This window comes from Cydia fagiglandana, chromosome 15 (assembly GCF_963556715.1).
Source record: "Cydia fagiglandana chromosome 15, ilCydFagi1.1, whole genome shotgun sequence".
NCBI lineage: Eukaryota > Metazoa > Arthropoda > Insecta > Lepidoptera > Tortricidae > Cydia > Cydia fagiglandana.
Window position 1 is genome coordinate 5436508 of NC_085946.1, and position 23452 is coordinate 5459959.

At 36.9% G+C, this 23452-nt stretch overlaps 2 protein-coding genes across 2 annotated transcripts in view; one reads left to right on the forward strand and one right to left on the reverse strand.

Annotated features, from left to right (window-relative positions):
* LOC134671265 (actin-histidine N-methyltransferase) overlaps positions 1-23452 on the reverse strand; it is a 66305-nt gene that overhangs the window by 15516 nt on the left and 27337 nt on the right. The window lies entirely within an intron of this gene.
* LOC134671224 (probable serine/threonine-protein kinase DDB_G0282963) overlaps positions 6349-23452 on the forward strand; it is a 38705-nt gene continuing 21601 nt past the window's right edge. Inside the window, exon 1 of the mRNA XM_063529019.1 lies at positions 6349-6852. Coding sequence (XP_063385089.1) covers positions 6706-6852 — 147 coding nt within the window. The 5' untranslated portion in view covers positions 6349-6705. The remainder of the gene's footprint in view (positions 6853-23452) is intronic.

Genomic DNA, 23452 nt, shown 5'->3' on the forward strand with positions numbered 1-23452 from the left:
GCCTAATGGTTGTGTGAAACACTTTTCACACCTTTTTAATGATAACAAGCTAAAATACAATATAAGTATCATCATATCGGACATATTTAGTTTAGAATTGGACTGTCCCATAGGTACCTAGAGCTATTGCTCTAGGTACCTATAGGACAGTCCAATTCTCTCAACAGAGAAATATCTCTGTTACATTATACGGATGCTATCGAGCAAAAATGTGTCAACCCACAGTAATTTTGCAAATATTAAGAGCCAACAGGAGTGGTCATTTTCCATACAAACGTACTCGACTGTTTCCTCCGTGGATTTTGAAGCTAAAGCAATGATTTTTTCAACACAGATTAAAATTGTCAATATCTTTGTCGGACCGTTTTGCTTTTTTTTGATATTTTTGTTTTTTAAAGCGCTAGAGGCCTTCAAAAATGGCCAAAATGGCCTAATTGACTATGCCGCAATGAGAGGCGTGGTATTCAAAACTGATATCAATTAGTCAAAAAAGCAAAACGGTCCGGCACAGATAATTTCATAATTATTTAGATTTTTAAATTTGGTTACGATTGATTAAGTTTTGGAGGAGGAAACAGTCGAGTACGAAACCTCGATTTTTGAGATTTTTATGCAGTATTTTTCTCCTTGTCCTTATCGCACTAGTTTTAGGAGTCGCTTCCGTTAGCGAGACGGGTATATTTACCTAAAATATTTAAATTTCAGCTCCTGTTTCGTCTTAAGCGCCAACTAAACGCTACTACCATACAATTGACTGGACTGTTATGAAAAGGCTAATGGAAATATAATTAAGTTGATGCAATGATTGATTAATGATATGCTGCCGTCAAATATTAAAAGGCAGTTCTCTGAGAACAAAATGTTCACAGAAGACAACCTTTTAGTATCCGACGGCAGAATGATGAATAATGATGATTATCATTCGACATACAATGCGTGAGAGCGATTTCTATTGCTAAGTAGGTATTAGAGCTTCTGTTCAAAGTTAAGTAGGTTTTGTTTGTTATAATTTATGCGTATTATACGTTAAAAATTGTAAACGAATTAAAGTAAGTAGTCTTACAGCAAATCGTTAAAAACAAAAGAAAAAATTACACACCTCAATTGCTTTGTCTACATTTTTACAATATATTTGTGCATTATCTTTGTATTGACAACTCTATAATTCCATTTGATGAATCGCCATTTCACGGTATCCATTATCCAATAAGAGTAGCGCAGTCCATTTCGAATGGTTACGTAAGCCATAATTTAGCGGTATATTGCTAGAAAACAGTTTAGAGAAATGGCGGCGCGCAGGTAGGCGTGAAAATTGAAATCGCTGAGGTCGCGAATAGGAAGTATGGTTAAAGTCGTAAGTTCCGTTCTATTATGGTTAAATATATTGACAAGTCACAATTTCCTTAATAAATAGAAATAAAATTATTAAGCAGCTGAAAGTAGTTATGAGGAAAGAAAATATCACAAAAACTGGTTTCAACAACGACAGAATTTATCGACAGTATTAAGTGGTGATAGCCGCACTTGTTCGTGCATTTTACTGCCGTATGATAACAACGCTTATAAATAAAGTAGAGATAGAAAACAGGCTTATGATAGATAATATGTTGTTAACTCAAGTGTAAAGAAGTTCTGAAGAAATGATTCTGATCTTTGCATATTTTATATCACGAAGATAATAAATAAGCATGTGATGCCATATGGTCGACCTAAGCGTATGGAGGCATACACCCCAAAATGTTTGTATCACATGGGCATTATTTCGTTGCAATACCAGGTTGAACTTATAATAAAAAGCCAAAACAGTGGGCCACTTTTCTTTAATTTCTTGCTAGTGGTGTGGCGAATGCAAAGGACGCTGGTTCGGGCGCAACCTTAGGGCGCAAGCCTTTGTATTTTTTTTCTTTCGTATATGACATCTGCACTTAATCGGGAGGATTGGAGGTCTAGGGGGAGGCCTTTGCCCAGCAATGGGACCTTATAATAGGCTCTTAAAAAAAAATATGACATCTATTTCAATTTATAATTTAATTAATGGTGGTGGTGGTGTCACAACACGAATCAAAAATTTGATAAAATAAATTGTATTTATCTCTTAGTTCTCTAAAAATTAGGCAAGCTGGTGGGAATCGAGTTCTGTGGACGTAACGTCTAGGTACATCTAAGATTCATCTACCGAATCAAAGTACCTGTCGTGTCGATGATTTAATTATAGTAGACAATAACAATGATTTGCCGATGCGCAACATTCCGCGCGGCAGGCGGCGCGTGCGCGCATTCCGTTTCACCGAGGCTGAACTTGGCGTTGGTGTGATACGGCGAAATGTAAATCTGGACTGAAGAAGGTGTAGATATGTTTGGATAAGTTTATTATTATTCATCATCATCATCATTGGTAACATCATTAAGATGATGGTTTAAACAGCGTTCATAAGAGTGCGGCACTTCCGCAAATGACAATTAAGTCCAATGCGAGTGCGGCAGCCGCGACCGCATAGCTGGCAGAACGCCATGCCGGGTGACGAAGGTGGGAGAGCGGCGCGCTGGTGTTATTGTTATTATTGTTTGTCTTTTCCCATATCTCGGGACCATAGGGTCCCGGACCTTTGGGAGGCGTACGTGGGGCCGAAGCCAACAAACAGGCAGGCAGTAGTGACAATAACTGATATTGCCTGATTTGCCTGTATCCAGTAATCATTGACAGTTATCATTGACAAGTAGATGTATAGGTAGTTGTTACCGATTATCTTCTTAAAATCTATTACGGTTTTGGTATAATGCGATCGTTTGCGCTTACTGATGCGCGGTAAAAGCATCGCGACTCGTGTTTATAGGCATCCGTCTCGCACTTAGGTAGGTGCGCGAGGCGACGACCATTCTCGTTGAGATTTTATTTATTCATTAATTCATTTCATTCTTGTTGAGGATTTTGAGTCATGGTCCCAGCCACGACCTCTAGTTCGGAAGCTGCACGCTTTAAAATGAACAACAAGGAAGTTTTAACACTACGATTGATGTTGACACTGTTGGCAGACGGGTTTGGTGTAAAAAAAAATATATAATAATTTCAGCCTATAGACGTCCCACTGCTGAGCACAGAGGCCTCCTCTTTGAGAGGGTTTGGGCTATAGTCCCCACGCTAGCCCAATGCGGATTGGGGACTTCTTTCTTCTTCTTTCACATACACCTTTGAATTTCTTCGCAGATGTATGCAGGTTTCCTCACGATGTTTTCCTTCACCGGAAAGCTAATGGTAAATATCAAATGATATTTCGTACATAAGTTCCGAAAACTTCATTAGTACGAGCCAGGATTTGCACCCGCGATCTCCGGATCGAAAGTCGGACGTCATATCCACTCGGCCACCACCGCTTCACCAGTGCCGGAGCCGGTTTGGTGTAACTGGGGGCCCGATTCGGATTCTGAAATAGACATCTATTAGATATCTTTTAAACATCACCAAGATACGATAACGGTATGTTTAAGATCTAACCTGTCGAATTTGACATTTGCGCGATTCTGGAGATACTCTTGAACGATTTCCACAGGATATGACTTAGAGATCCAATTCACATCTATAGATATCTTACTCTATCTAACGTAAAAGTGACATTGGTTGCCCGAATTGCGCTGCAAAAGAGAACTAGTTGATATCTAAACTATAACGTATCTAGTACGTGTCGTCTTTTGTGAATATCTTGAAGTTCGAATACGGCAGTGGCTGTAAATTAAACCCGTAGAAGTAGAGTCGGATCCTGTCAAGTTAACAATCCTTCAAAATTTACAGGCCTATAAGATTCTGTAAGCGAACAATTAGCCCAGAACACGAATACATATACTTATTTAATGGGGTTGGCCGGTGAAAGTTTTTAGCAGATGGCGCCATCATAGCTTGCCCCGTCAATCCCTAGAATTATGTCAAATTTTTGTTTTTTTAATACCCTGGATGCCAGCCCTTTAAGCCAAATCTCATAGAAAAAGGGGCAAGCTATGATAGCGCCATCCAAAGAGTAAAGTAAGTATAAATGCGCCATCTATGCAAACCTTTGACAGTTGCCAACCCCATTGAACAGTTTAATTGTCACCGTTACGTCAATAGAAAGATGCAATAGTGAAAAGCTAGATGCAACACAATAGGTGATGTAACTAACGCATCAACAGAAGAGAAATAGGGACATGATACATAAACAATTGACAATCAACGACAAATGTGTTTACCTTTCTTTTGATGTCATAACAATCTTTTGAATAGAAAAAAATCTTGAAGTCAGCTATGACACTGTCTTGACAAACATGAATACGATTAATACCACCGCCCACAATCTCTCTGCTTTGCCTTAAGGTTGACTGGTAGAGAATGCTTTTGGCATTAAGTCCGCCTTTTGTACGATAAGTTTTCTTTTGTGCAATAAAGTTTAAATAAATAAATACCTACCTACGTATACAATACATAGGTTTCGTATTTCTGAAAACGATATTATCAAATAATCGTCTCCTATTATATTTGTTTATAACTTTCCAATGTATGGTAGTCTACTTTTTTCAATTTGAGAACGATATTTTAGTTTCGAATTAAATAACTGGTTATAGGCAAATCAAATTAGATCCAAAAAAGCGTTTGAGGAATTAATTCCCAGCAAGCTGGAAATCATTTTGAGTTTGCTCCATCCCAGGAGCTGTTGATAAATTTTGGGAGCCTTGGGAGATACATTTTACCTTGGATTGACAAAACCATTCGATGTAGAAGCAGGCGTGTCTCATTCCGCGATTTCGTCACTTTGCTACAGGTAGCTAAAAGTACATCCGTTCGACCCCAATTTTGGGGTTTGCCATAAGCCGCGCGTGGCGCTGTCGCCACCTAGCGGCCATATCTGTCCTGATCGTAACAGACGCGTTTTGTTAGAGAGTGAGTCTTCTGTACCTAGTACTATTATTTATTCTGTGACAGAAGGAACCCACCATCAATTACAAGTCACTACCAGCAAGGTTGTGGTGGATTAGACACTGGTGAAAAAAAATGTCGGTTTTTAAACTCGATTATACAAAAAAAAACCGGGCAAGTGCGGTCGGACTCGCGCACGAAGGGTTCCGTACCATAAAGCAAAAAAAAAAACGGAAAAAATGCAAAAAGAAAACGGTCACCCATCCAAGTACTGACCACGCCCGACGTTGCTTAACTTTGGTCAAAAATCACGTTTGCTGTATGGGAGCCCCACTTAAATCTTTATTTTATTCTGTTTTTAGTATTTGTTGTTATAGCGGCAACAGAAATACATCATCTGTGAAAATTTCAACTGTCTAGGTCACGGTTCGTGAGATACAGCCTGGTGACAGAAAGACGGACGGACGGACAGACGGACGGACAGCGAAGTCTTAGTAATAGGGTCCCGTTTTACCCTTTGGGTACGGAACCCTAAAAAGAAAATCAAAGTGCCGGCCATTTTTTACAATCTTTGACTACGAATTTGTAGTACCGTTTGGCGCTATCCGTCATTTTGATAATTCTGTTTTTTAGTAAAATACAAAATATACAGAGGTAAGAATGCTAAGTTTTATGAATATGGGACAAGGAAGCCAGTATTTCTTCAATTTACACTTTTAGAAAGAAAGAAAGAAAGAAAATACATTTATTTAACGCCACAACATATTACATCTAGAAAACAAAGACATACAAACATAAAAAACATTGGACGCTAAAATAGGATTTACATTTACTTAGCTCTACGCGAGTGAGATGAGACGAATGGAAATCAATCTTATGCAATATGCATATTCTTCATAGCAACTTTGTTCTGCTGCACTGACCATTGCTCTAGTTGCGCGTACGCACACCATTTCTATTTTCATAAAAATACATCATTAATAAACACCGCCCCATGATGTAAAGTTGTAAACAAATTAGGGTTTTTATTTTTATTTCAGGCAACAAGGCCCATATAGTCAGACCTAGAAAAGTCTGCAGCGATTTTGATAGCCCACGCAGAGCAAATGTTATTTATACTTAATAATTTGATAGAAGTTTGACGTTTAAAATAACACTTCCACTGCGTGGGCTATCAAAATCGCTGCAGACTTTGTTGGTATAACTATATTACAAATACCTTGCAGACTAACATAACTAATATATGCATTTTTATAAACTTAAAAAACTAAACACTATTTAGGCGATAAAACGGCGTCGGTTTATTGATGGTATCCTCAAAAATTTGTCGCGAGCGATTAATGAAAGATTAATAGGCTCGTTATCGATAAGATTATTGTTCTCGATTAAAAATAAACGCCAAACAAAAGTAAAAATCGCGCAGCCGAGCGCGCAGCGGTGCCGGCTCACTCCACGCACTTCTACCGGCGCGGCCTAACGTGTGCTGAGTGACTTTCCCGTTCGCATAAAAAACCGCGGGAAACTTCTAGAAATCTTGCACATTTCGACGCGATAACGATAGTTTGTAAACAGTTATGTGTTCAAAAAACGGTTAAGGAAATTTCGAACTTGGAACGTTTGGTAAAATTTACGAATATAGTGCGCGTGAGTTTTCCTCGGGCGTCTCGCTTCCTGCTACCCTTCTTTCCTCTTCTGACTTAGCTTTTCGAGTTCCTTTAATTTTTACTGCGAAAGTTTAATATTTGCATCAGTGCAGTGAAAACCAGTGTCAATAACCGAGTGAATAGTAAAGCGGTTGTACAGTTGATTGTCGTTGGTATACTATGGGTATAATCTGGAGGTCCACAATGCCATTGTTGAGCACGCTGGCGGCCTTGGTGATCATCGTGCACTCCGCGGAGGAGGAGATGAACCGAGGGCACAGGAGGGACCTGCGCCCTAGAGCCGTGGACACGGACAGTTATGAACAGGTAACTTTTATTACACATTTTTATTCAGCTTTACATTTTTGAATGCATGTGAATGCAGTTTTGTTTCTTTAAAAAAATAAAATGAGCCAGCTTAAGGATTTAAGGTAGTTTCCCTCCAGGGCCCGACTTATCTTTCCACCCTGTATAAGTACTTCATAAAGGTAGAGGACGTAAGTTAATAAATACCTGCCTTTTAAGGAACAAGCTAAAAGGGCCTAAAATTATTGAGGTGCCCAAAATTATTACGATGCATTCGTTGTCTGAATGCAGATCTAAGGATACAGCAGATGTAGCTAACGAAGTGCTACAAGACTGTCATCCTGTTTATTTTATAGTCTTGTGAGTAGACGGAGATAAATGGTTCTCCGAGCCCAATTTTTGGGAAAAAGTGAGCTATTTTAGTGAATACACCCACTATCCTCCTAAGGCTATGACAACGTACATTATGTAAGTACTTTTTTGTAAAACATACATCATAGATGTGGTTTGTTAAGTTCTTGGGGGTGCGGATTTAGAAAATAATATCATTTGGTAATCCAAGATGGCGGGCATGCTCTTTTTCCTAAAAGTCATCATGGATATCGTTTTCTAGGTTCTTGGGATGTTAGATCACTGCCTACCTACGTCGTCAATATCAATGCTCCGGTACCTTACCTCATTCGAGGTGGGACACTGTACCGCCAAATTTTTTTAACTAGGACTGCCTGTAAAAAGAAATGAGATCTCATTTTTGATCGCACTTCTACTGCAAAGCTTTTTAAATCTAACGTAAAACCAAGTCGGTTAATTTATTCAGTTCTGTCCTATCTACCGGTCCATGGAACTAAACTGTCATAAATACATAACAATGATTAGTTAACTAACGACGTTGCATTGGCTGATTTAATAAACTAATAAACACATAAACAGAGTTCGGACAATTTATCGCAAAAATAAATATTTTATGGAACATGATACAATTTTTTTAACAATTTTGAACTGCAGTTTTTGAGTATAATCTGGAAATTTTATAAAGATACTGTGTGCATAATATGAGTTTAATAAATCTTGTCCTATTTTTTTAAGATATAAATGATTTTTGATGGTTTTGCGATGATTTGTCCGATGACTGCTAATAAAGTAATTCGTAGTGGAAAAGGTAGCGCATATCGGAATCTCAATCGAGTAATCAAATGCGAGTGCACTCGGAAAGACCTTAGCAAATTAAAAATACATATTAATTATCTTTCAAAATGAAGTACATAAGAATAACCCTTGTAATTAATGGAGAAAAAAAAACATTGTAGAGATTGCCTCCTAAAGGACATAAACAAAATAAAAATTAATTTATCTAAAACAAAAATAATGCATTTTAGGCAAAGAGTTAATAAGACAAGTGATCTAAATATTAATTATAAGAATACACAGATTGACGAAACTGAAATGACGCGCTTCTTAGGATTACATTTAGACAGTAAATTGACATGGAAAAATCAAATCGATATAGTATGTAGTAAACTAGACCAATACTCCTACGCTTTATATAACCTAAGGAAAGTAGCTAATCAGGCAACTGTGCTTACAGCGTATCACGCATATGTAACATCCACTTTACGGTATGGAGTTATATTCTGGGGAAACTCCACAGATAGAGAAAGAGCGTTTAGATCACAAAAGAAATGTCTTAGAGCAGCATGTAATGAAAAATCTTTAGAGTCTTGTAAAACCCTGTACACAAAACATCAAATACTGACTTTGCCTTGCCTTTTCATCTATGAAGTAGCTATACACGTGAAACTAAACATAGGTCAATTTACAAAACTTAATAGCATTAGACATCAAGGAGAAATATACGCAAAACCATTCAAAACGGCCTTACTTTCCAAAAGTGTATTCGGAATGGCACCTAAATTATATAATAATCTCCCAAAACCCATCTTAAACTGTAATAATTTACAACATTTTAAGAACATTTTGCATGATTTTTTTATCAAAAAAAGCCTACTACTCCATTCAAGAGTACCTCTGTGACAAATCGCCGTAATATGAGACCGCTTTTGTTAAATTATAGATTTGTAAATAATATTATTGTAATTTGCATTTGCATGACTTATGTTTTAAGTATTTAGTTATAAGTTTGACTGTTTGTACGCCTATTGGTAAGACCATGGTGATTCTATATTAAATCATGTTCCATCATTGTATATACCCATGTTCTACAGACAATAAACGAATTATGAATTATGAAAGCTCAGCCATACGAAAAAAAACAGAAATTTAAACATATACTCGTATTGTATGAAATATAGTTAATTTTACTTCGTTTGAAAATAGAATGAAACAACACAAATGCAACTCTATTCCGATTGAAAATGATTTAAAATTCATCGAACTTAATAATTTAAGTAGTCCTACTTATAAGAGTTATAAGGTAGAAGTGACTAGTGAGCCTTACGCGGCTAAAGACGGAAAGACTAACTAACTACACCTGTACGGATATGATGGTCGTATTTGTCTAAGTGACAGCGTGATAAAAACGTTGTCCGTCTCTTTCTATCCCGCAGAGTTAAATAGTGACAGTTGTTTTATCACGTGGATAAAGCGATCCATAATAGGCTGGCTGTTTACTAAACTCACTAATTTCACACGACCTCTTTCTAATTTCAGATAAATAGTTCCGTATATTAGTTCCTCACACTTAACGTGTTTAATGATTTAGTATGAACTTTTTTACGTGCTAAATCATAATTTTAGCGGGTCTAGCGCGAATTTATTTTGTTAACATTTACTTCCGTCGTTTCTTTTTTAACATGTTTATAGAGCGTTACTTTACGGATGTCAATATTAATTAAATAAATAATATGGGTTTGTTAATCACCGAAATAAACGCGACGTATGTAGCGGGTTAGCGGCGATGTATTTTTTATTTTATATACCACTGTTCAATGGCCCATTTCCGACCACATATCACATGTTATTAGTAGGTAATTAATATATTGGGCATAGTAATTTTGCATGTAAACAATGCATTGTTTTCTACAAATTGATAATATCTAGGAAGGACTCGAAATGAAATTATTATTGAACGAGCGGAGTAAATGTCTATTTCAGCTTGGACGAAAATGCTTTTGTATGTAAATTTTTAGAGAGAACTAGGCAATGATATATATAATTATATATACCAATACATACTTCGAATACTTAGATATAGATAACTATTATCTGTAAATCAGGAAAAAATATTCATGATACACACACAAACTAAATAAAATGCCCTTACCATGATTCGAACCTGTAACCTCCCGCTTGGGGCGCTTGGTAGGCAGGGACCGACCAGTCTAAGAGGTCGTTGTTGATCCAAATCTTTTAAACGATATGTGACGTTATCTATGAAAAGGACCTTATTGTCGATGGCGCTTACGCCATTACTAACGATGCTCCAATATAAATTCAATGCCGCGCGACGCTGTGCGACGTAAGCGCCATCGACAATAAGGTCCCTTTTCATAGATAATGCCCCATATAATTATTTTTTATCACAAAATTACAACTGTTGATAAATAGTTGAGAACAAGATCGTTACGTTATTGCTCAAAATTACTTAATAAACGTCAAGATTAATATTTATAAAGTAACACTAACTTTCTTTTAATACCAAAACCAGTTGCCAGATGCGACATTAAATTATGTAAAATACACGTGACGAATCGTAAATCAAAGTAGGCTATAGTATAGCTTATACAGTGTGTGTCTGACGATGGGGCTTTAAATCCAGGGCTCGATTCTACTCGCTAAACTGAGCTGACTTTTACTATGGCACCAACCCCGAAATCCCGAATTTTTTTTTTACTATTTCATACATTTTGGCTGATCAGATGTCGACGTTTTCTATGGAAAAGCCAAAAAAATTTCCCCGATTTGAGGGTTGGTCCCATAGTAAAAGTAGCTTAGTTTAGCGCGTAAAATCAAGCCCTGGATTTAAAGCCCCATGTTCAGACACACACTGTATAGTAGGCTCGTGATAGTTGACTACCGAACTTTTATTGACAATGTAAACAATAGGGGGCGTTCGTGAACTATAGGGGGCAGCATATGAGCAGTCAGATTTTTGGTGCGAGGCGTATAAGCTTCCGATGTAGCCCACAATATGGCGGAACCTAACTAGGTATGCACAAGGAAACGTACCTACAAGAACGGTAGATAATAGCCTCAGATCATAGTCCTATATCTATGATGGTAGCACTTGCTTTATGGCAATATACATGTGCACATAGGTATGTTTCTGATTTAAGCTAAATACAAGATGGCAGACCCTCCAACGCGCACGGTCCCTACACAGGGACCAACATAACGTCAACATGAAAATAGGGACCAAGTTTTATGGGATAATGACCGACATGGCTTGGTTCTGCGTTCACTATTCCCGTATGACATGACATTTTTAATGGGGGAAATGAGTGATATTGAAACTTATTTTGAAACAAAAGTTGGCCCTGAGGATACCTATGTAGGTTGAGATGGGTACAAACAAATCTTCAAGTGGAGTATCATCAAGAGTGCAACTTTTATTGTTTTGTAAACCTTTCATTAATTTCATATAAATCTGCCGGCTGTACACACTCGCCGAGAGATCCCGAGACAAGCCGAGAACGAGTGATGTACATTAGGGTGGAGCGAAATCCAAAATTCTTGAATATAGCAATGGAACCCCTCTAAAAGGATTGCATAAATATTGAAAAATGCACTAAAATGTTGGTAATAACTTATTATACGCTTATTAAATATTATATAATTTGAATAAAATGTACACATATTAGTGAAATAGTATATTTTAATAAACGATGAAAATTTAGCTTTATTAATTTCTTTAGCGGCTGAGTAGAGGGCTAAAAGTAGTGTTGATTTTGAAACTTGATATAATCACTATAATCTACATGACAAACTGCAACTTTTGGTACCGGTTCCACATTGATAATCAAATTTTTATTTATTTCCATACAACGACGCTCCATCCTAATGTACATGCTGCTATTGCTGCTCCCTTCTCGTCTCGCTCTTCATTGTTTTCTTCTTTGTTATTCTCCGATTGGATCGGAGCGGTGCCGAGACTCTCGGCGACAGGCTCTCGACGAGTGTCCGAGCCGACATTATAGGTATTAAAACAAGCATTCATAATGCACCTATTCGTGCCAAAATCAATTGTTTGGGTAACGAGTGTGTGCATTATTGATGCGTGGCTATTCGGCAAGCTAGGTAACAATGAAAGTTTACTTTTCGTCTACATCGTTCATTTGTACACAAGCTAAACACTCATAACACGCGTTCGATTGGATAACCACGAAACTGAATAAATTTTCTTTGGAATGTCATAGAATCCGTCATCGACTTGAATAGAACAAAGTGAGGGGTGTCATTATTAATGTCATTTTTTAAAATGACATTCCATGCTTTGTCATTGCAAATGTCATGCAGAATTATGCAGAAGTAGCTTGGTCCGACTTAATTTGATGTGCACATGTTTGTTATTATGTCCCCAATTAAGTATTACTTTGTTTATCTAAAATGTGTCAACAAATGTGACTCCGACTAACGTGTTAAAGATTAGAGAAATGTATATACTGAACTGTACAGTGGAAAAAGAGGCGGCATCAGTTGGCCTCGGCTGGGCGGAGCTGGAAGAGGCCGCGCTGGACCGCGAAGAATGGAAATCCCTTCTGAGAGCCCTATGTCCCTGATGAGGGATAACAGGATATCATCATCATCATATACTGAACTGACATTCGTTATTTTTTACAGCAATTAATGACTGCATGACTTGTATGAGACTTACTCTTTAAGGCATTTAACTGATAATTAATTACTCAATTAACTTTCTCTTACCTATAACATTATTTAGTTAAAAAAATGTGAAGTCAGAACAAAAATAATTTATTTTTGTCTTCACCTAGACTTGCTATACGTGGGTCATACTGAAAGTTTCTGGATTCTGATATACCGGGTGTGGCCTGTAATATGAGCAAAAAATATAACTGTAGGCTGTACTCCTCATACTGACCAACATTTGTTCAGAAACTTTTAAAAATAACTTGTGGTTTGATTTTTAATACACTTTTAAGTTTATTCCAAGACGCAATGTATTGATATGGCGTGGCGATGGCGTCCATTGAAGATAATATTTATTTTTTATGAAAAATAGGGAGTCTAAATATGTACTTCATAATTTTTTAAAGTTGTAGAACAAAAGTGTCACCGTTTGAGGAGTACAATCTATGTTTTAAGTATTTGCTCATGTTACAGGTCACACCCGGTATGAGACGACTTATTTTTTCTAAATGGCCAGTCCAGGAATTTTTGGTATGCCCTAGGGGGTCATCCATTAATTACATCACACGTTTAGGGGGAGGGAGGGGTCAAGAAAATGTGACATATTGTGACATGGGGGAGGGGGGAGACACAAACTTTGTGACATCACTTTAACTTCATCAGTAACCGAAAATTTATTTAAATTATTTTATTCGCTGTACATTTAAATAACAAGTTTTTAAAACAATAATCGTTTTTATTCGTTTAATTTTATTTCCTAAGCATGTTTGGGTTATAAAATTACTAATATTTATATTGTCAAAAATATTTTGATAAAATATTAATAATACTTAGGTACTTACTTAATTCGATTTGGCGATTTCGTAAAAAAAATGTGACGTCACACTAGGGGGGAGGGGTTTGCCAAATGTGACCAAGTGTGACAAGGAGGGGGGGAGGGGTCAAAAAACCTAGAGATTTGTGTGACGTAATTAATGGATGACCCCTAAGTATAACATTTCTTTTAAAAATAATGTTTGGAAAACCCTTCTTCCTCGAGGTGAAGGTTAGAGCCGCAACTAACAACTGCCTTTAAAAGTCATTATCATTGTCACAACACCTGTTTCGAAGTTATCAAACCTCGTTATGGTTATATAACCATAATAGTTCAATGTTACGTAAGTTTGTAGCAAATTGATGAGAGCGTTGAGTTCCGGACCACGGCGTTGGGGCCTTAGCTAACTTGGCATAACTTGCATTTGAAATTAAAGATTAATGGCATTCGCATGGTAAATTATGGCTGTACTGTTTTTACCCGACTACGGCAACGCAAAAGGAGGGTTATGATTTTGACCGGTATGTATGTGGGTATGTATGTATGTTCATTTGGTCCCTCATAACTTCTAAAGTACACATTATAATTTGACAAACGATATGTCATTCGAATCGTCTTAATCGTCCGCTGGTTATAGGCTACATGACATCACAAAAAAATGAACAAGGCGCCCTCTAGAGGTCATAAAGTCACGAACCAAAAAAAATTAAATAAGTAATGATTACGTGTTGTATATCATTTGAAAGAGCTCAATTAGCACATTTCAAATAACTATATAATTCAAATTAATATGTGACATTACAATATTCTTGTTTGTACAATAATATAATATAACAGTACATATAACAAACTACTATGATCTTACTAAGACTATTAGTTATTTGTAATTTACTAAAATTACGTTTTACTTTTTTTTAAAGTGTGACAACTATTTATTTCTAAACGAGATATATACAGTGGCATTACTAAAATAAATTAAAAACTAGGAGGCCCTTGAGGCATTGTACCAAGGATGCTGGTGGCATTTCCTCGCTGTATCGCAATGCTATCAGCATTGTGCGAGGAAGCCGCCAGCTCTTCGTTTTCCTTTTTATTAGGGTTAAGTAAGTTTACCGTTAGCTAATTAGAGCCATTAGCAGATTAAGTAATCTATCGGTAGACCAAAACATAACAACTCTCTACTTTTAATTCTACTGTTTACTTTTCAAGTAGTACCTACCATCTGTCTATTAGTGTAGTAAACACTTTATTGCACAAACATGTAGGTACATAGAACAGAGAAAAATATAGTAAATGTGTTTAAAGGCGAACTTATCCCCTTAGGGGATCTCTTAACCTTTAAGCAACTGAGAGAGATAAATACGAATTGGTATTCAAGCTAAGATAATTATGTACAGTTAACTGTAAAAATATCGGTGTAGACAACTTACTCAAAAATATGTCCCATAGTTCTTAATTCGCTAACATAAGAGCTATGGGACATATTTATGAGATGATTTGTGCACCCATATTTTTACACTTGACTAGGTACATGATAAATAGGCAGGATATAAAAGAAGTATTGCTAGCACTAGAAACAACCAAATACGACGTAGGTGCAAGAAAATTATTATAGCTACAATTGAAATTGGTTCACAGATGAACGAATAAAGGAAATTCTCATTTGAGTTTTGGCTTTCTCTTTAATTTGTGTCGTATTTTCAAAATCTTAAGGTCCAAACTCGAAAACACCAACTTATCAGTTACCACGTAAGTCCTGTGTACCACCTGTGTACGCATCACGCATAAGAACCGGATAGAAAGATGAAAAGCAAGGAAGCGGTCAGACTCTCATGGAAACTGGTTTGCCTAGAAATCATGGGAGGAGCCCGGTAAGTGGAGCGTACGAACATCTATCTTACAATTAGTGCACCGTGCTATTAAATAGTGCATTGACGCCGATTATAGACGGATTTTACTTGATGAACTGTCATCAACCTACTCATCATTCGTATACGAGTTAAGTGTTACATGAAATCAAGGTGTGTACCTATAGGTGGGCGTAAACAAACGACGTATTTAAATAATTTAATCCATTCGGTATTAAATTTTGGCATTATCAAATATGATTATTTTGGAAGGAAGTAAATAAATTACGTTCAACCCATCCATTTTGTTCGGTTAATTTCGATCGCGTTACAGCAATAATTAAGAGGGGGCGTAAAGCATAATTTGTCCAACTCGAAGGTCACCTTTTTCACAATTATGTACTCTGAAATAGTATTTTATGCAACAGTTTTATAAGAGGGGTCAAAAAATGTGAGTGGCGTGGGTAACAATGTGAGCCGAAGGCGAACATTGTTAATAAATACGCCATGAGCATTTTTTGACTACTTATACAATGTTGCATACAATGCTTTTTCTATGACTAAGCAATATTAAATAAAATACAAAAAATTATAAACAAAATTTTATTTATGAAAATGTCAATGTAAATTTTGGATAGTAGGTATTACTATATGTATGTAGCTCTTGTCTGCGACAAGCACCCATAATACCAAATACAGTCAGCAGCAGATATACCTGAGCGGGCAAGGTGTCCAAGAAAACATATACACTTCATTCGTCACAAAAATAAGGACATCTAAGATGTCATTTTCACGTAGGCTTTCAGTTCGTCACAAATACCTTAACTTCTGAGTTTTTCTTTAACACATACACCCTTATTTAATCACAATGACAATAACGGTTAAAAAGTCAGTGGTAACTAAGCAATCAAATTCAAGCTGCTGTCATTAATACCTACACGCACTGCCAATCACGTACGTCAGCAGCCAGGGTGCCACCAGTTGCTAAGCAGTTGTTATTTCAATGGTAACTAAGCATCAACATTTTATCTGTTTAACTTTAAAATAAATACTGTAACACTACGAATTGACACCTCCTTTCTTAAAGAAGTATTTTATCGTTAAGTGTCAAACTTATACAATAAACAAGTAGGTTCTACTAGAATGATCGGTTTTTTTTTATTTTAACTGTCATATGCGGCTGTTCTTCCAAACCGTTGATCATATTATATACCTACGTTAATATATTTATTTAGCCCACTTATTGTAGTAAAATATACTATACAGGGTGGCCCATTTAGATCGGCCAGTATGGGAAAATCTGATACTATAAGATATACACCGATCTCTTCTTAGGAATCATGACATCGATTTTAGTAACACGAAAAACTGCATTCATACATTAAAAAAAATGTGTACTCAGCTCGGGAATCGAACTCCGAACGTTTTGAAAAATAAAACTAAGACTATTTCTATTTAGATATCGATTGTGTAGGTCTTAAGCAATAAATGTTACTATGAAACATGATGTCTGAAATTAATAAAATGCATTGTTTTCATATCCTTTAATTTAATTTAGTCAGTTTTCGAAGAGACCAGCATTTTTAGGGTTCCGTGCCCAAAGGGTAAAACGGGACCCTATTACTAAGACTCTGCTGTCCGTCCGTCTGTCCATCCATCCGTCCGTCCGTCCGTCTGTCACCAGGCTGTATCTCAGGAACCGTGATAGCTAGACAGTTGAAATTTTCACAAATGATGTATTTCTGTTGCCGCTATTATAAGTAACAAGAAATACTAAAAACAGAATAAAATAAAAATTTAAGTGGGGCTCCCATACAACAAACGTGATTTTTGAGTAGTAAATATCAAATGGCATTCCGCACAGGAGTAATCTAAGTAACGCCCACTGCGGATTCAAACCTACAACGTGCAACGTCCTGATAGAAAGTCGTACATACGCTACATGTGACATTATCTTCAAAAATTATATAAGTAAACTAATGCGAAATTAACATAAAACCAGAAGACACAAATTAATAATAGAAATGAAACCCAAAAAAAAAAACAAAGCTGTAATCTCTAGGTGCGTACGACTGAGATTTGAACCCGCGGTCTCTGCTTTGAAAAGCAAACGCCTGTTACTGAGACCACGACGTGCCTTGACAATTGGCTCTAAATTCGGCTTCACTTAGCTTTTGCTATGTGTCATTCGTCTTGACGATTCTGTTAAAAGAAATAGTTTGCAGTAAGTTGACCGAGAGGCTCCTGTCAAATGGTTGAAGGTAGGGCTCGCGGTCGTGTCCGTGATTCGTGAACCCGTAGCCGTGCGCCCGGTTTCGTGAATCACGGCAACGGTTTTCTGGTCCGTTCCGCACGTGACATTCGGTTACGTGAAATTAGGGTACGTGAATCCGTGTAGATCCGTGTAGGCGTGATCACGGCTTCACGTATCTTAAGAACACGCCGGTTCGGTCCGCCGGCGACGTTGAGTGAAGATAGATACGATGCGGTCTCTAAGAGCTACGAATAAAAATGTATCGTGAGTTTTTTATTCATAGCTCTAATTCCGTTTCATTACTTTAATATAAATATAGTGCAATGCAACGGGCAGGTCGCTAGTTTTGACTAAAATCAATAGCTGATTATACAGAAAACAGAATAACCCCATAAATTATTTAGATATAACCATTATATTCAAATCGATGTAAAAAATACAATTTAAGTTTAATTCACACGTAAATGTTTGTCCGGCGAAAGTCCCGTATTCAATATACTAAGTGGTAACTCAATTCAATAATATTACATACTTAGTCCTTATTTATTTTTCTCCCGGGCGTGTCGAACCTACGAGACGTGCGATAAGTATTCAACGGAACCGAGCCCGAAGCTCACGCAGGTACGGGCTACGTATCATGGCGTGTCACGGCGTGTCACGTGAATCCGGACGCGAACGCAGGTACGAGGTACGTACCTTGCCGTGTTCGTGAAATTCGTGATCTTAGTACCGCCGGGCTTAAGAACCCGTAGCTACGGATCGGCGTGTATCACGGATATCAGGAGCCCTAGTTGAAGGGCAAAACGTGAGATAGATGTATGTGATGACAAGACTGTACTGCTTTCGATGATTGTCAAAACGCTTTACCTGAAATTAGCATGGCTATCTTTTATTCAATATTCGACCATACTTGTATGCTTTAAAGTCTATTTTTCCATACTGTTCAGATATATTTGACACGTTGACCGCTTAGATACCATTGGTTTTCTGACAGCTAAGGTATCAGTGACTTGTTGTAAGTGTAGAAATTAATGAATAGCGTCTGTTAACATATTTGTGACACGTTGAGCGCTCACAAGTAAATACTACCATGACAGTCAACAACTTTTTGACAGTTTAAACGTTTACCTCTCTTTGAACACCTGGAGTGTATAGCGACTTCTGCTGCTGACTGTACCAAATAATACTGCAACCTGTAACAAGAAAAAGGAGAATTAAATAATATTCAGTTTCAATGCAAAAATATAAAATGTACATAAATATAGCTCGTTGTACTGTGTACCCTAAAAATGAGTGAGTATCAAAAAATTTTATAACATATACCAACCTTGCTTAAAAGATAGATCTGATCCGGTGCTTCCAATTAGTCTTTGAACATACACCAAAGACGTTTTCAGAGAATGACGAAGTTTTGTGCTCCAATCTCCACGCCATGCACTTCCCATAAGATTTGTCGTATAGGTGCTGAGATTTAATACTTAGGCAACAAATTTTCGGTCGCTGCTTGTGCTGCAGCGGATATTGCTTCAGGTGTAGAAACAATGTAGTCCTCTTTGTCCATTTTCAACACTTTTTATGAACGCAAAACAAATAGTAACGCAAAGTACTCAAAGAACAAGAAATTACCGGGAAACGAGAAACAAACGAATAATGTCTATGGTTATGTTTTTTTTAAAGCCGTTACACACTACCGCACCGCACCAGGGTCGTGGTGCTGTAGGGTATAAAAGTATTTTTTATTATGTTGGTAGCAATGAACTCAGTACAAATTTGTTACTTTTTTAATAAAAACCGTATTCATTCAATCGTTTGTCACGTTGGTAGCAATGTACCGGTATGTGGCACCTGCTACCCTGCACTAGCTTACCGTATCGTAATGTCTCTAAAACGACACAAGTGCTTTTTTGGGCAATAGACTATAGACTTTTAAGGAGTATTAATAATGTATGCCCTTATATGTTCGTTCGTGACTATGTAAATGACAGATAAAAGTACCCGAGTAGAAAAATACCTTTACCTTGTTTAAAATTTTGCTTGTCAATTATCTCGGTTATATCACTATGCACTAGCTATTGTATACTAAAATTATGTTGCTGTGGTATGCAAGATTACGATATACAATTAGGATTCAAATAATAAATAGCAATATTTACTTGTTTTTTTTTATTTCGAGCCAACTATAGCCTAGTAAGGTTTGGAGTCTGATATACAGGGTTTTAAAAAATATAAAATAGATTATACAGGGTGAAATTTAAATCACTGGCCATATTCATTCTCGGCACTAGGTTACACTTAAGGAATCTATTTAGCGAAAAAAAAGAGTACACTTTTTTTTAATTTTCATTTTTCAATTTTTAAATATTTTCCACGAGTCGTGGTCACCCTATTACCACAAATGTAAACAAACCTAATAGTAGGTTTTAACAACAACATCAGCAAAACCCTTATCTGACCTTCACTAAACCTTATAATCGTTGCAATAGGGTCCACCCAGTTAGTGTTGGCGATGGTAGGCAGGTTTATCAATTTCGAGGGTAGTCTAAACTAAACCATTCCGCGCTAGCGGTAAACATAACGGTAAGCATAAATGATTAGTCACTCGTCACTCGCCATCCTTAAAATAATAATCGCGCGCGTACTAAGGTTAAAAAAAATGTTTTCGAACCGGGAATATTACGAAGTGGTACGGTGTTATTTATTAAGTGGTGAGTATTTACGTGGTGCACAAAGATTATACGAAATGGAATCCGTTCCACGCCTTCGCAGACAAGGATTGAATCCAAGAGTACCATCTCGTGGGACTTTCGTTAATTGCGTCGATTTTTAATCAAATGTACGTAAGTTGATTCAATTTTTTAAATACGCCTGAATGCAAAGATTCCTGACCTAGTTTTTACTCCTTGTTTTTAAGCCACGGACGTTTTGTTAATAATCATTAGTCAGAAATAACATTTTAGATTAAAAATGGGTTGCCTTTGCATTTTGACGGTTCTAAGCCCGTTAATATGAAAGGAAAAATTAGCAACTTATGTAGGTAATCTCGCTGCAATAGGGTTCATAATTGGTGACGCGATTGCAAACAGCGGGAGGGGCGGGGTGTCAATGACCTTAACTGATAAGAGAGAAGCGGGTGTAGTGGGTAGTTGTCGGTTCACCATAACGTACGAGGTTTTTAGGACAATTTGATGATGAGTTATTTCGAAAAAAATGTACTGAGCGGTATTAAAAGAAAAAACACGTGTTTAATATTTTTTCGAGTTCTTTCGGTTGTTTCAATTTGGCCAGTGAATTAAATTTCACCCTGTATAATCTATTTTATATTTTTTTGTAACTTTTTCGTGGCATTTACCTTTGTAAAACTAAAAACGTGTAACAATTCAATATAAAAACTACAATTATGCGCTAGCCCCGTATACATAAGGTGTATTTTGGGTAATTCCAAACCACTTCCCAAAATCGAGTAGTTCCGAAAATGGACTCTAATACGATGGGATTATGAGTGAGTTTAGATTGCACAAACCTTATTAGGACATAAAGGATATCTCCTATAAAAATCCACTGAGCAATATTGCCTAGACTTCAAGTTAATCGTGCTAATAATTAGAGAGGCACTATAATTCGTCAAACCAACTACCCAGCGTGTGTGGAGCGTGCAATTGGAACATTCATCTTACAACTAGTGAACAAATGTACAATTACACAGTGCATTAACGCCAATTATATCGATTTTAGTATAGACTAGAATCAATTGGGGTCGAACGGATGTACTTTTAGCTACCTGTAGCAAAGCGACGAAATCGCGGAGTGAGACACGCCTGCCTAATACCCTTAAAATTTAATAATAAAAACTAAAAATCTTCGTTAGCCCCCTCTTAACAGATTATCCCTAAACAATATTACAATGGTAAGGTATGTTGCTGTAAGTAAAAACCATGCGAAACCGGTAGTTGCACTTATACTGGTTTTTCAGCAAAGTGGTTGGTAGAATTTGTGAAATACAACAAAATGCTACTCTTGAGTCTTGAGGGCCACTGAATTCGGCGCGCGCGCCGCGAAATATATGCATAATTAAAAGATCCGTAAGTACTGTAAATCATTTCAGAAGTTTTTGCAGTTTTAAACTTTATTTATTTATGAATAGGGATATGCTTAAAAATATTGCTGTGCAGATTCTAAAGCAATTTAATTTAAAGTAATTTAAAGTAATAAAATGCTGCCGACTTAAGCTGTACGTATCCCATTATAAGAGTCATTACTGGGGTGTATTACGGCTACATTTATAATAGCCTTTTTTGTATTAGAACATACATTTTGTTGGGAAGTATCATGCAAATAAGGTACCTGCGCCAAAGAAGGCCAATCGTTATTTTTTTTCTTATGTTGTATATGAATTTACAGTTTTAGCGACCTAGCGAACATGAACGCAAAATTTGAACCCGTTCGCAGTTATAGTTACATGAAAATTTTTAAAAGTAGGCAAAAAAAATCTATACTCTTTTAACTTATATCACCGCAAATGACGCCTGAAACCGCTTATTGAATCCGAATACCACATCGCACGATTCGCACGAGATGACCCCTTTTGCATAAGTCATAGCGGTCATAGATCCACCGGTCAGACCGGTCGGCTTTCGACTTTCCTCCGCGTTATGCCATGTTTTGTAACAGCTTTCTTAGCGATGAGATAACTGAATTATGTCTGACATGCGTGGAGTAATCGCCAGTTAATTGTTGCTTGGACACTTAGAGAGTTATGTTAGGCGCGAAATTATAGTTGACAGGTTGGTGTGATTGGACTACTAATATGCTTTAGTTATGTCATGTCATGTGTGAAAGCTTTGTAAGACGTACGTGGATATCTATATGTAAATGCTAGATGGTTATAGATACTAATGTGCCGTTCGGAAACCTTCCAAAATTGAGAATTTTCCAAATTTAAAGATATCGGAGACTTCTCATGTTTTTGTAGGGTAATCGAAATTTCCCGTCTTCAAAAGAACGTTTTCTTAATTTACCATAAAATTTTCCTGAAATTTCCGATATTTCCAAAACTATTAGCACAACTTTAACTGCAGTAGCTTGTAGTAGTTGCTGTTGTTTTATTGTAGTTATCTTACATCCAACGCAGGTAACTTAAAATAACATCTTCTTACATCTGGCACAAATCACTGGATTGAGTTGCATAGACCAAAAGTTGTCTCCACTGAACGCCATTATTATCCTCGAGTTGTGCGAGAAGCAATTGAAATCAAGAAACACCCCAGGAATTTTAATAGGGAGGATGGTTTCAACTTATCGCCAACTTGAGAACCAGTGATACAGAAGCTAAAGCCAAAGGATCTATCTTCGGACGGGTGCGTGGATATTGTGAGTGTTGCGTGTCGGACTATTGACAATAATTAACATTATGTGTGGTGGGTGGTTTGAAAATGTGATGTCTACCCCAAACTTTTCCATACACTTTTCGTCGGGTAGATGCACAAATCTCTGTTTTGACATTTTGCTGGGACAATCAGTCAGCCGCGACCACGACCAGTGAAACCTGTGTCGAAACGTCGGTAAATAAAGGTAATTGAATATAATTCGCGTTAGACCCGTCTATAATGTGAGTTAATATGAACTTAAAATAATCTAAATTACTTGACTTGGTGTGGTGAATTGAGTACTAATTCATTAAGTTCTCATTCTTATCTCTTTAATTATCGCATTGATGCGATCGCCTTTACTAACGTCTTCTGCTAAGCCATTGAACTGTACTTCCATAATATCTTTTACCTCTAACCCTCAACTTAGGCATTTAAGGAGAGCTTTTAGAGTAAAACACGAATGACTAGTTTATAAAAGTCTAGTAGTTGTACCATCGCGTCTCTCTCGTAAATCTCT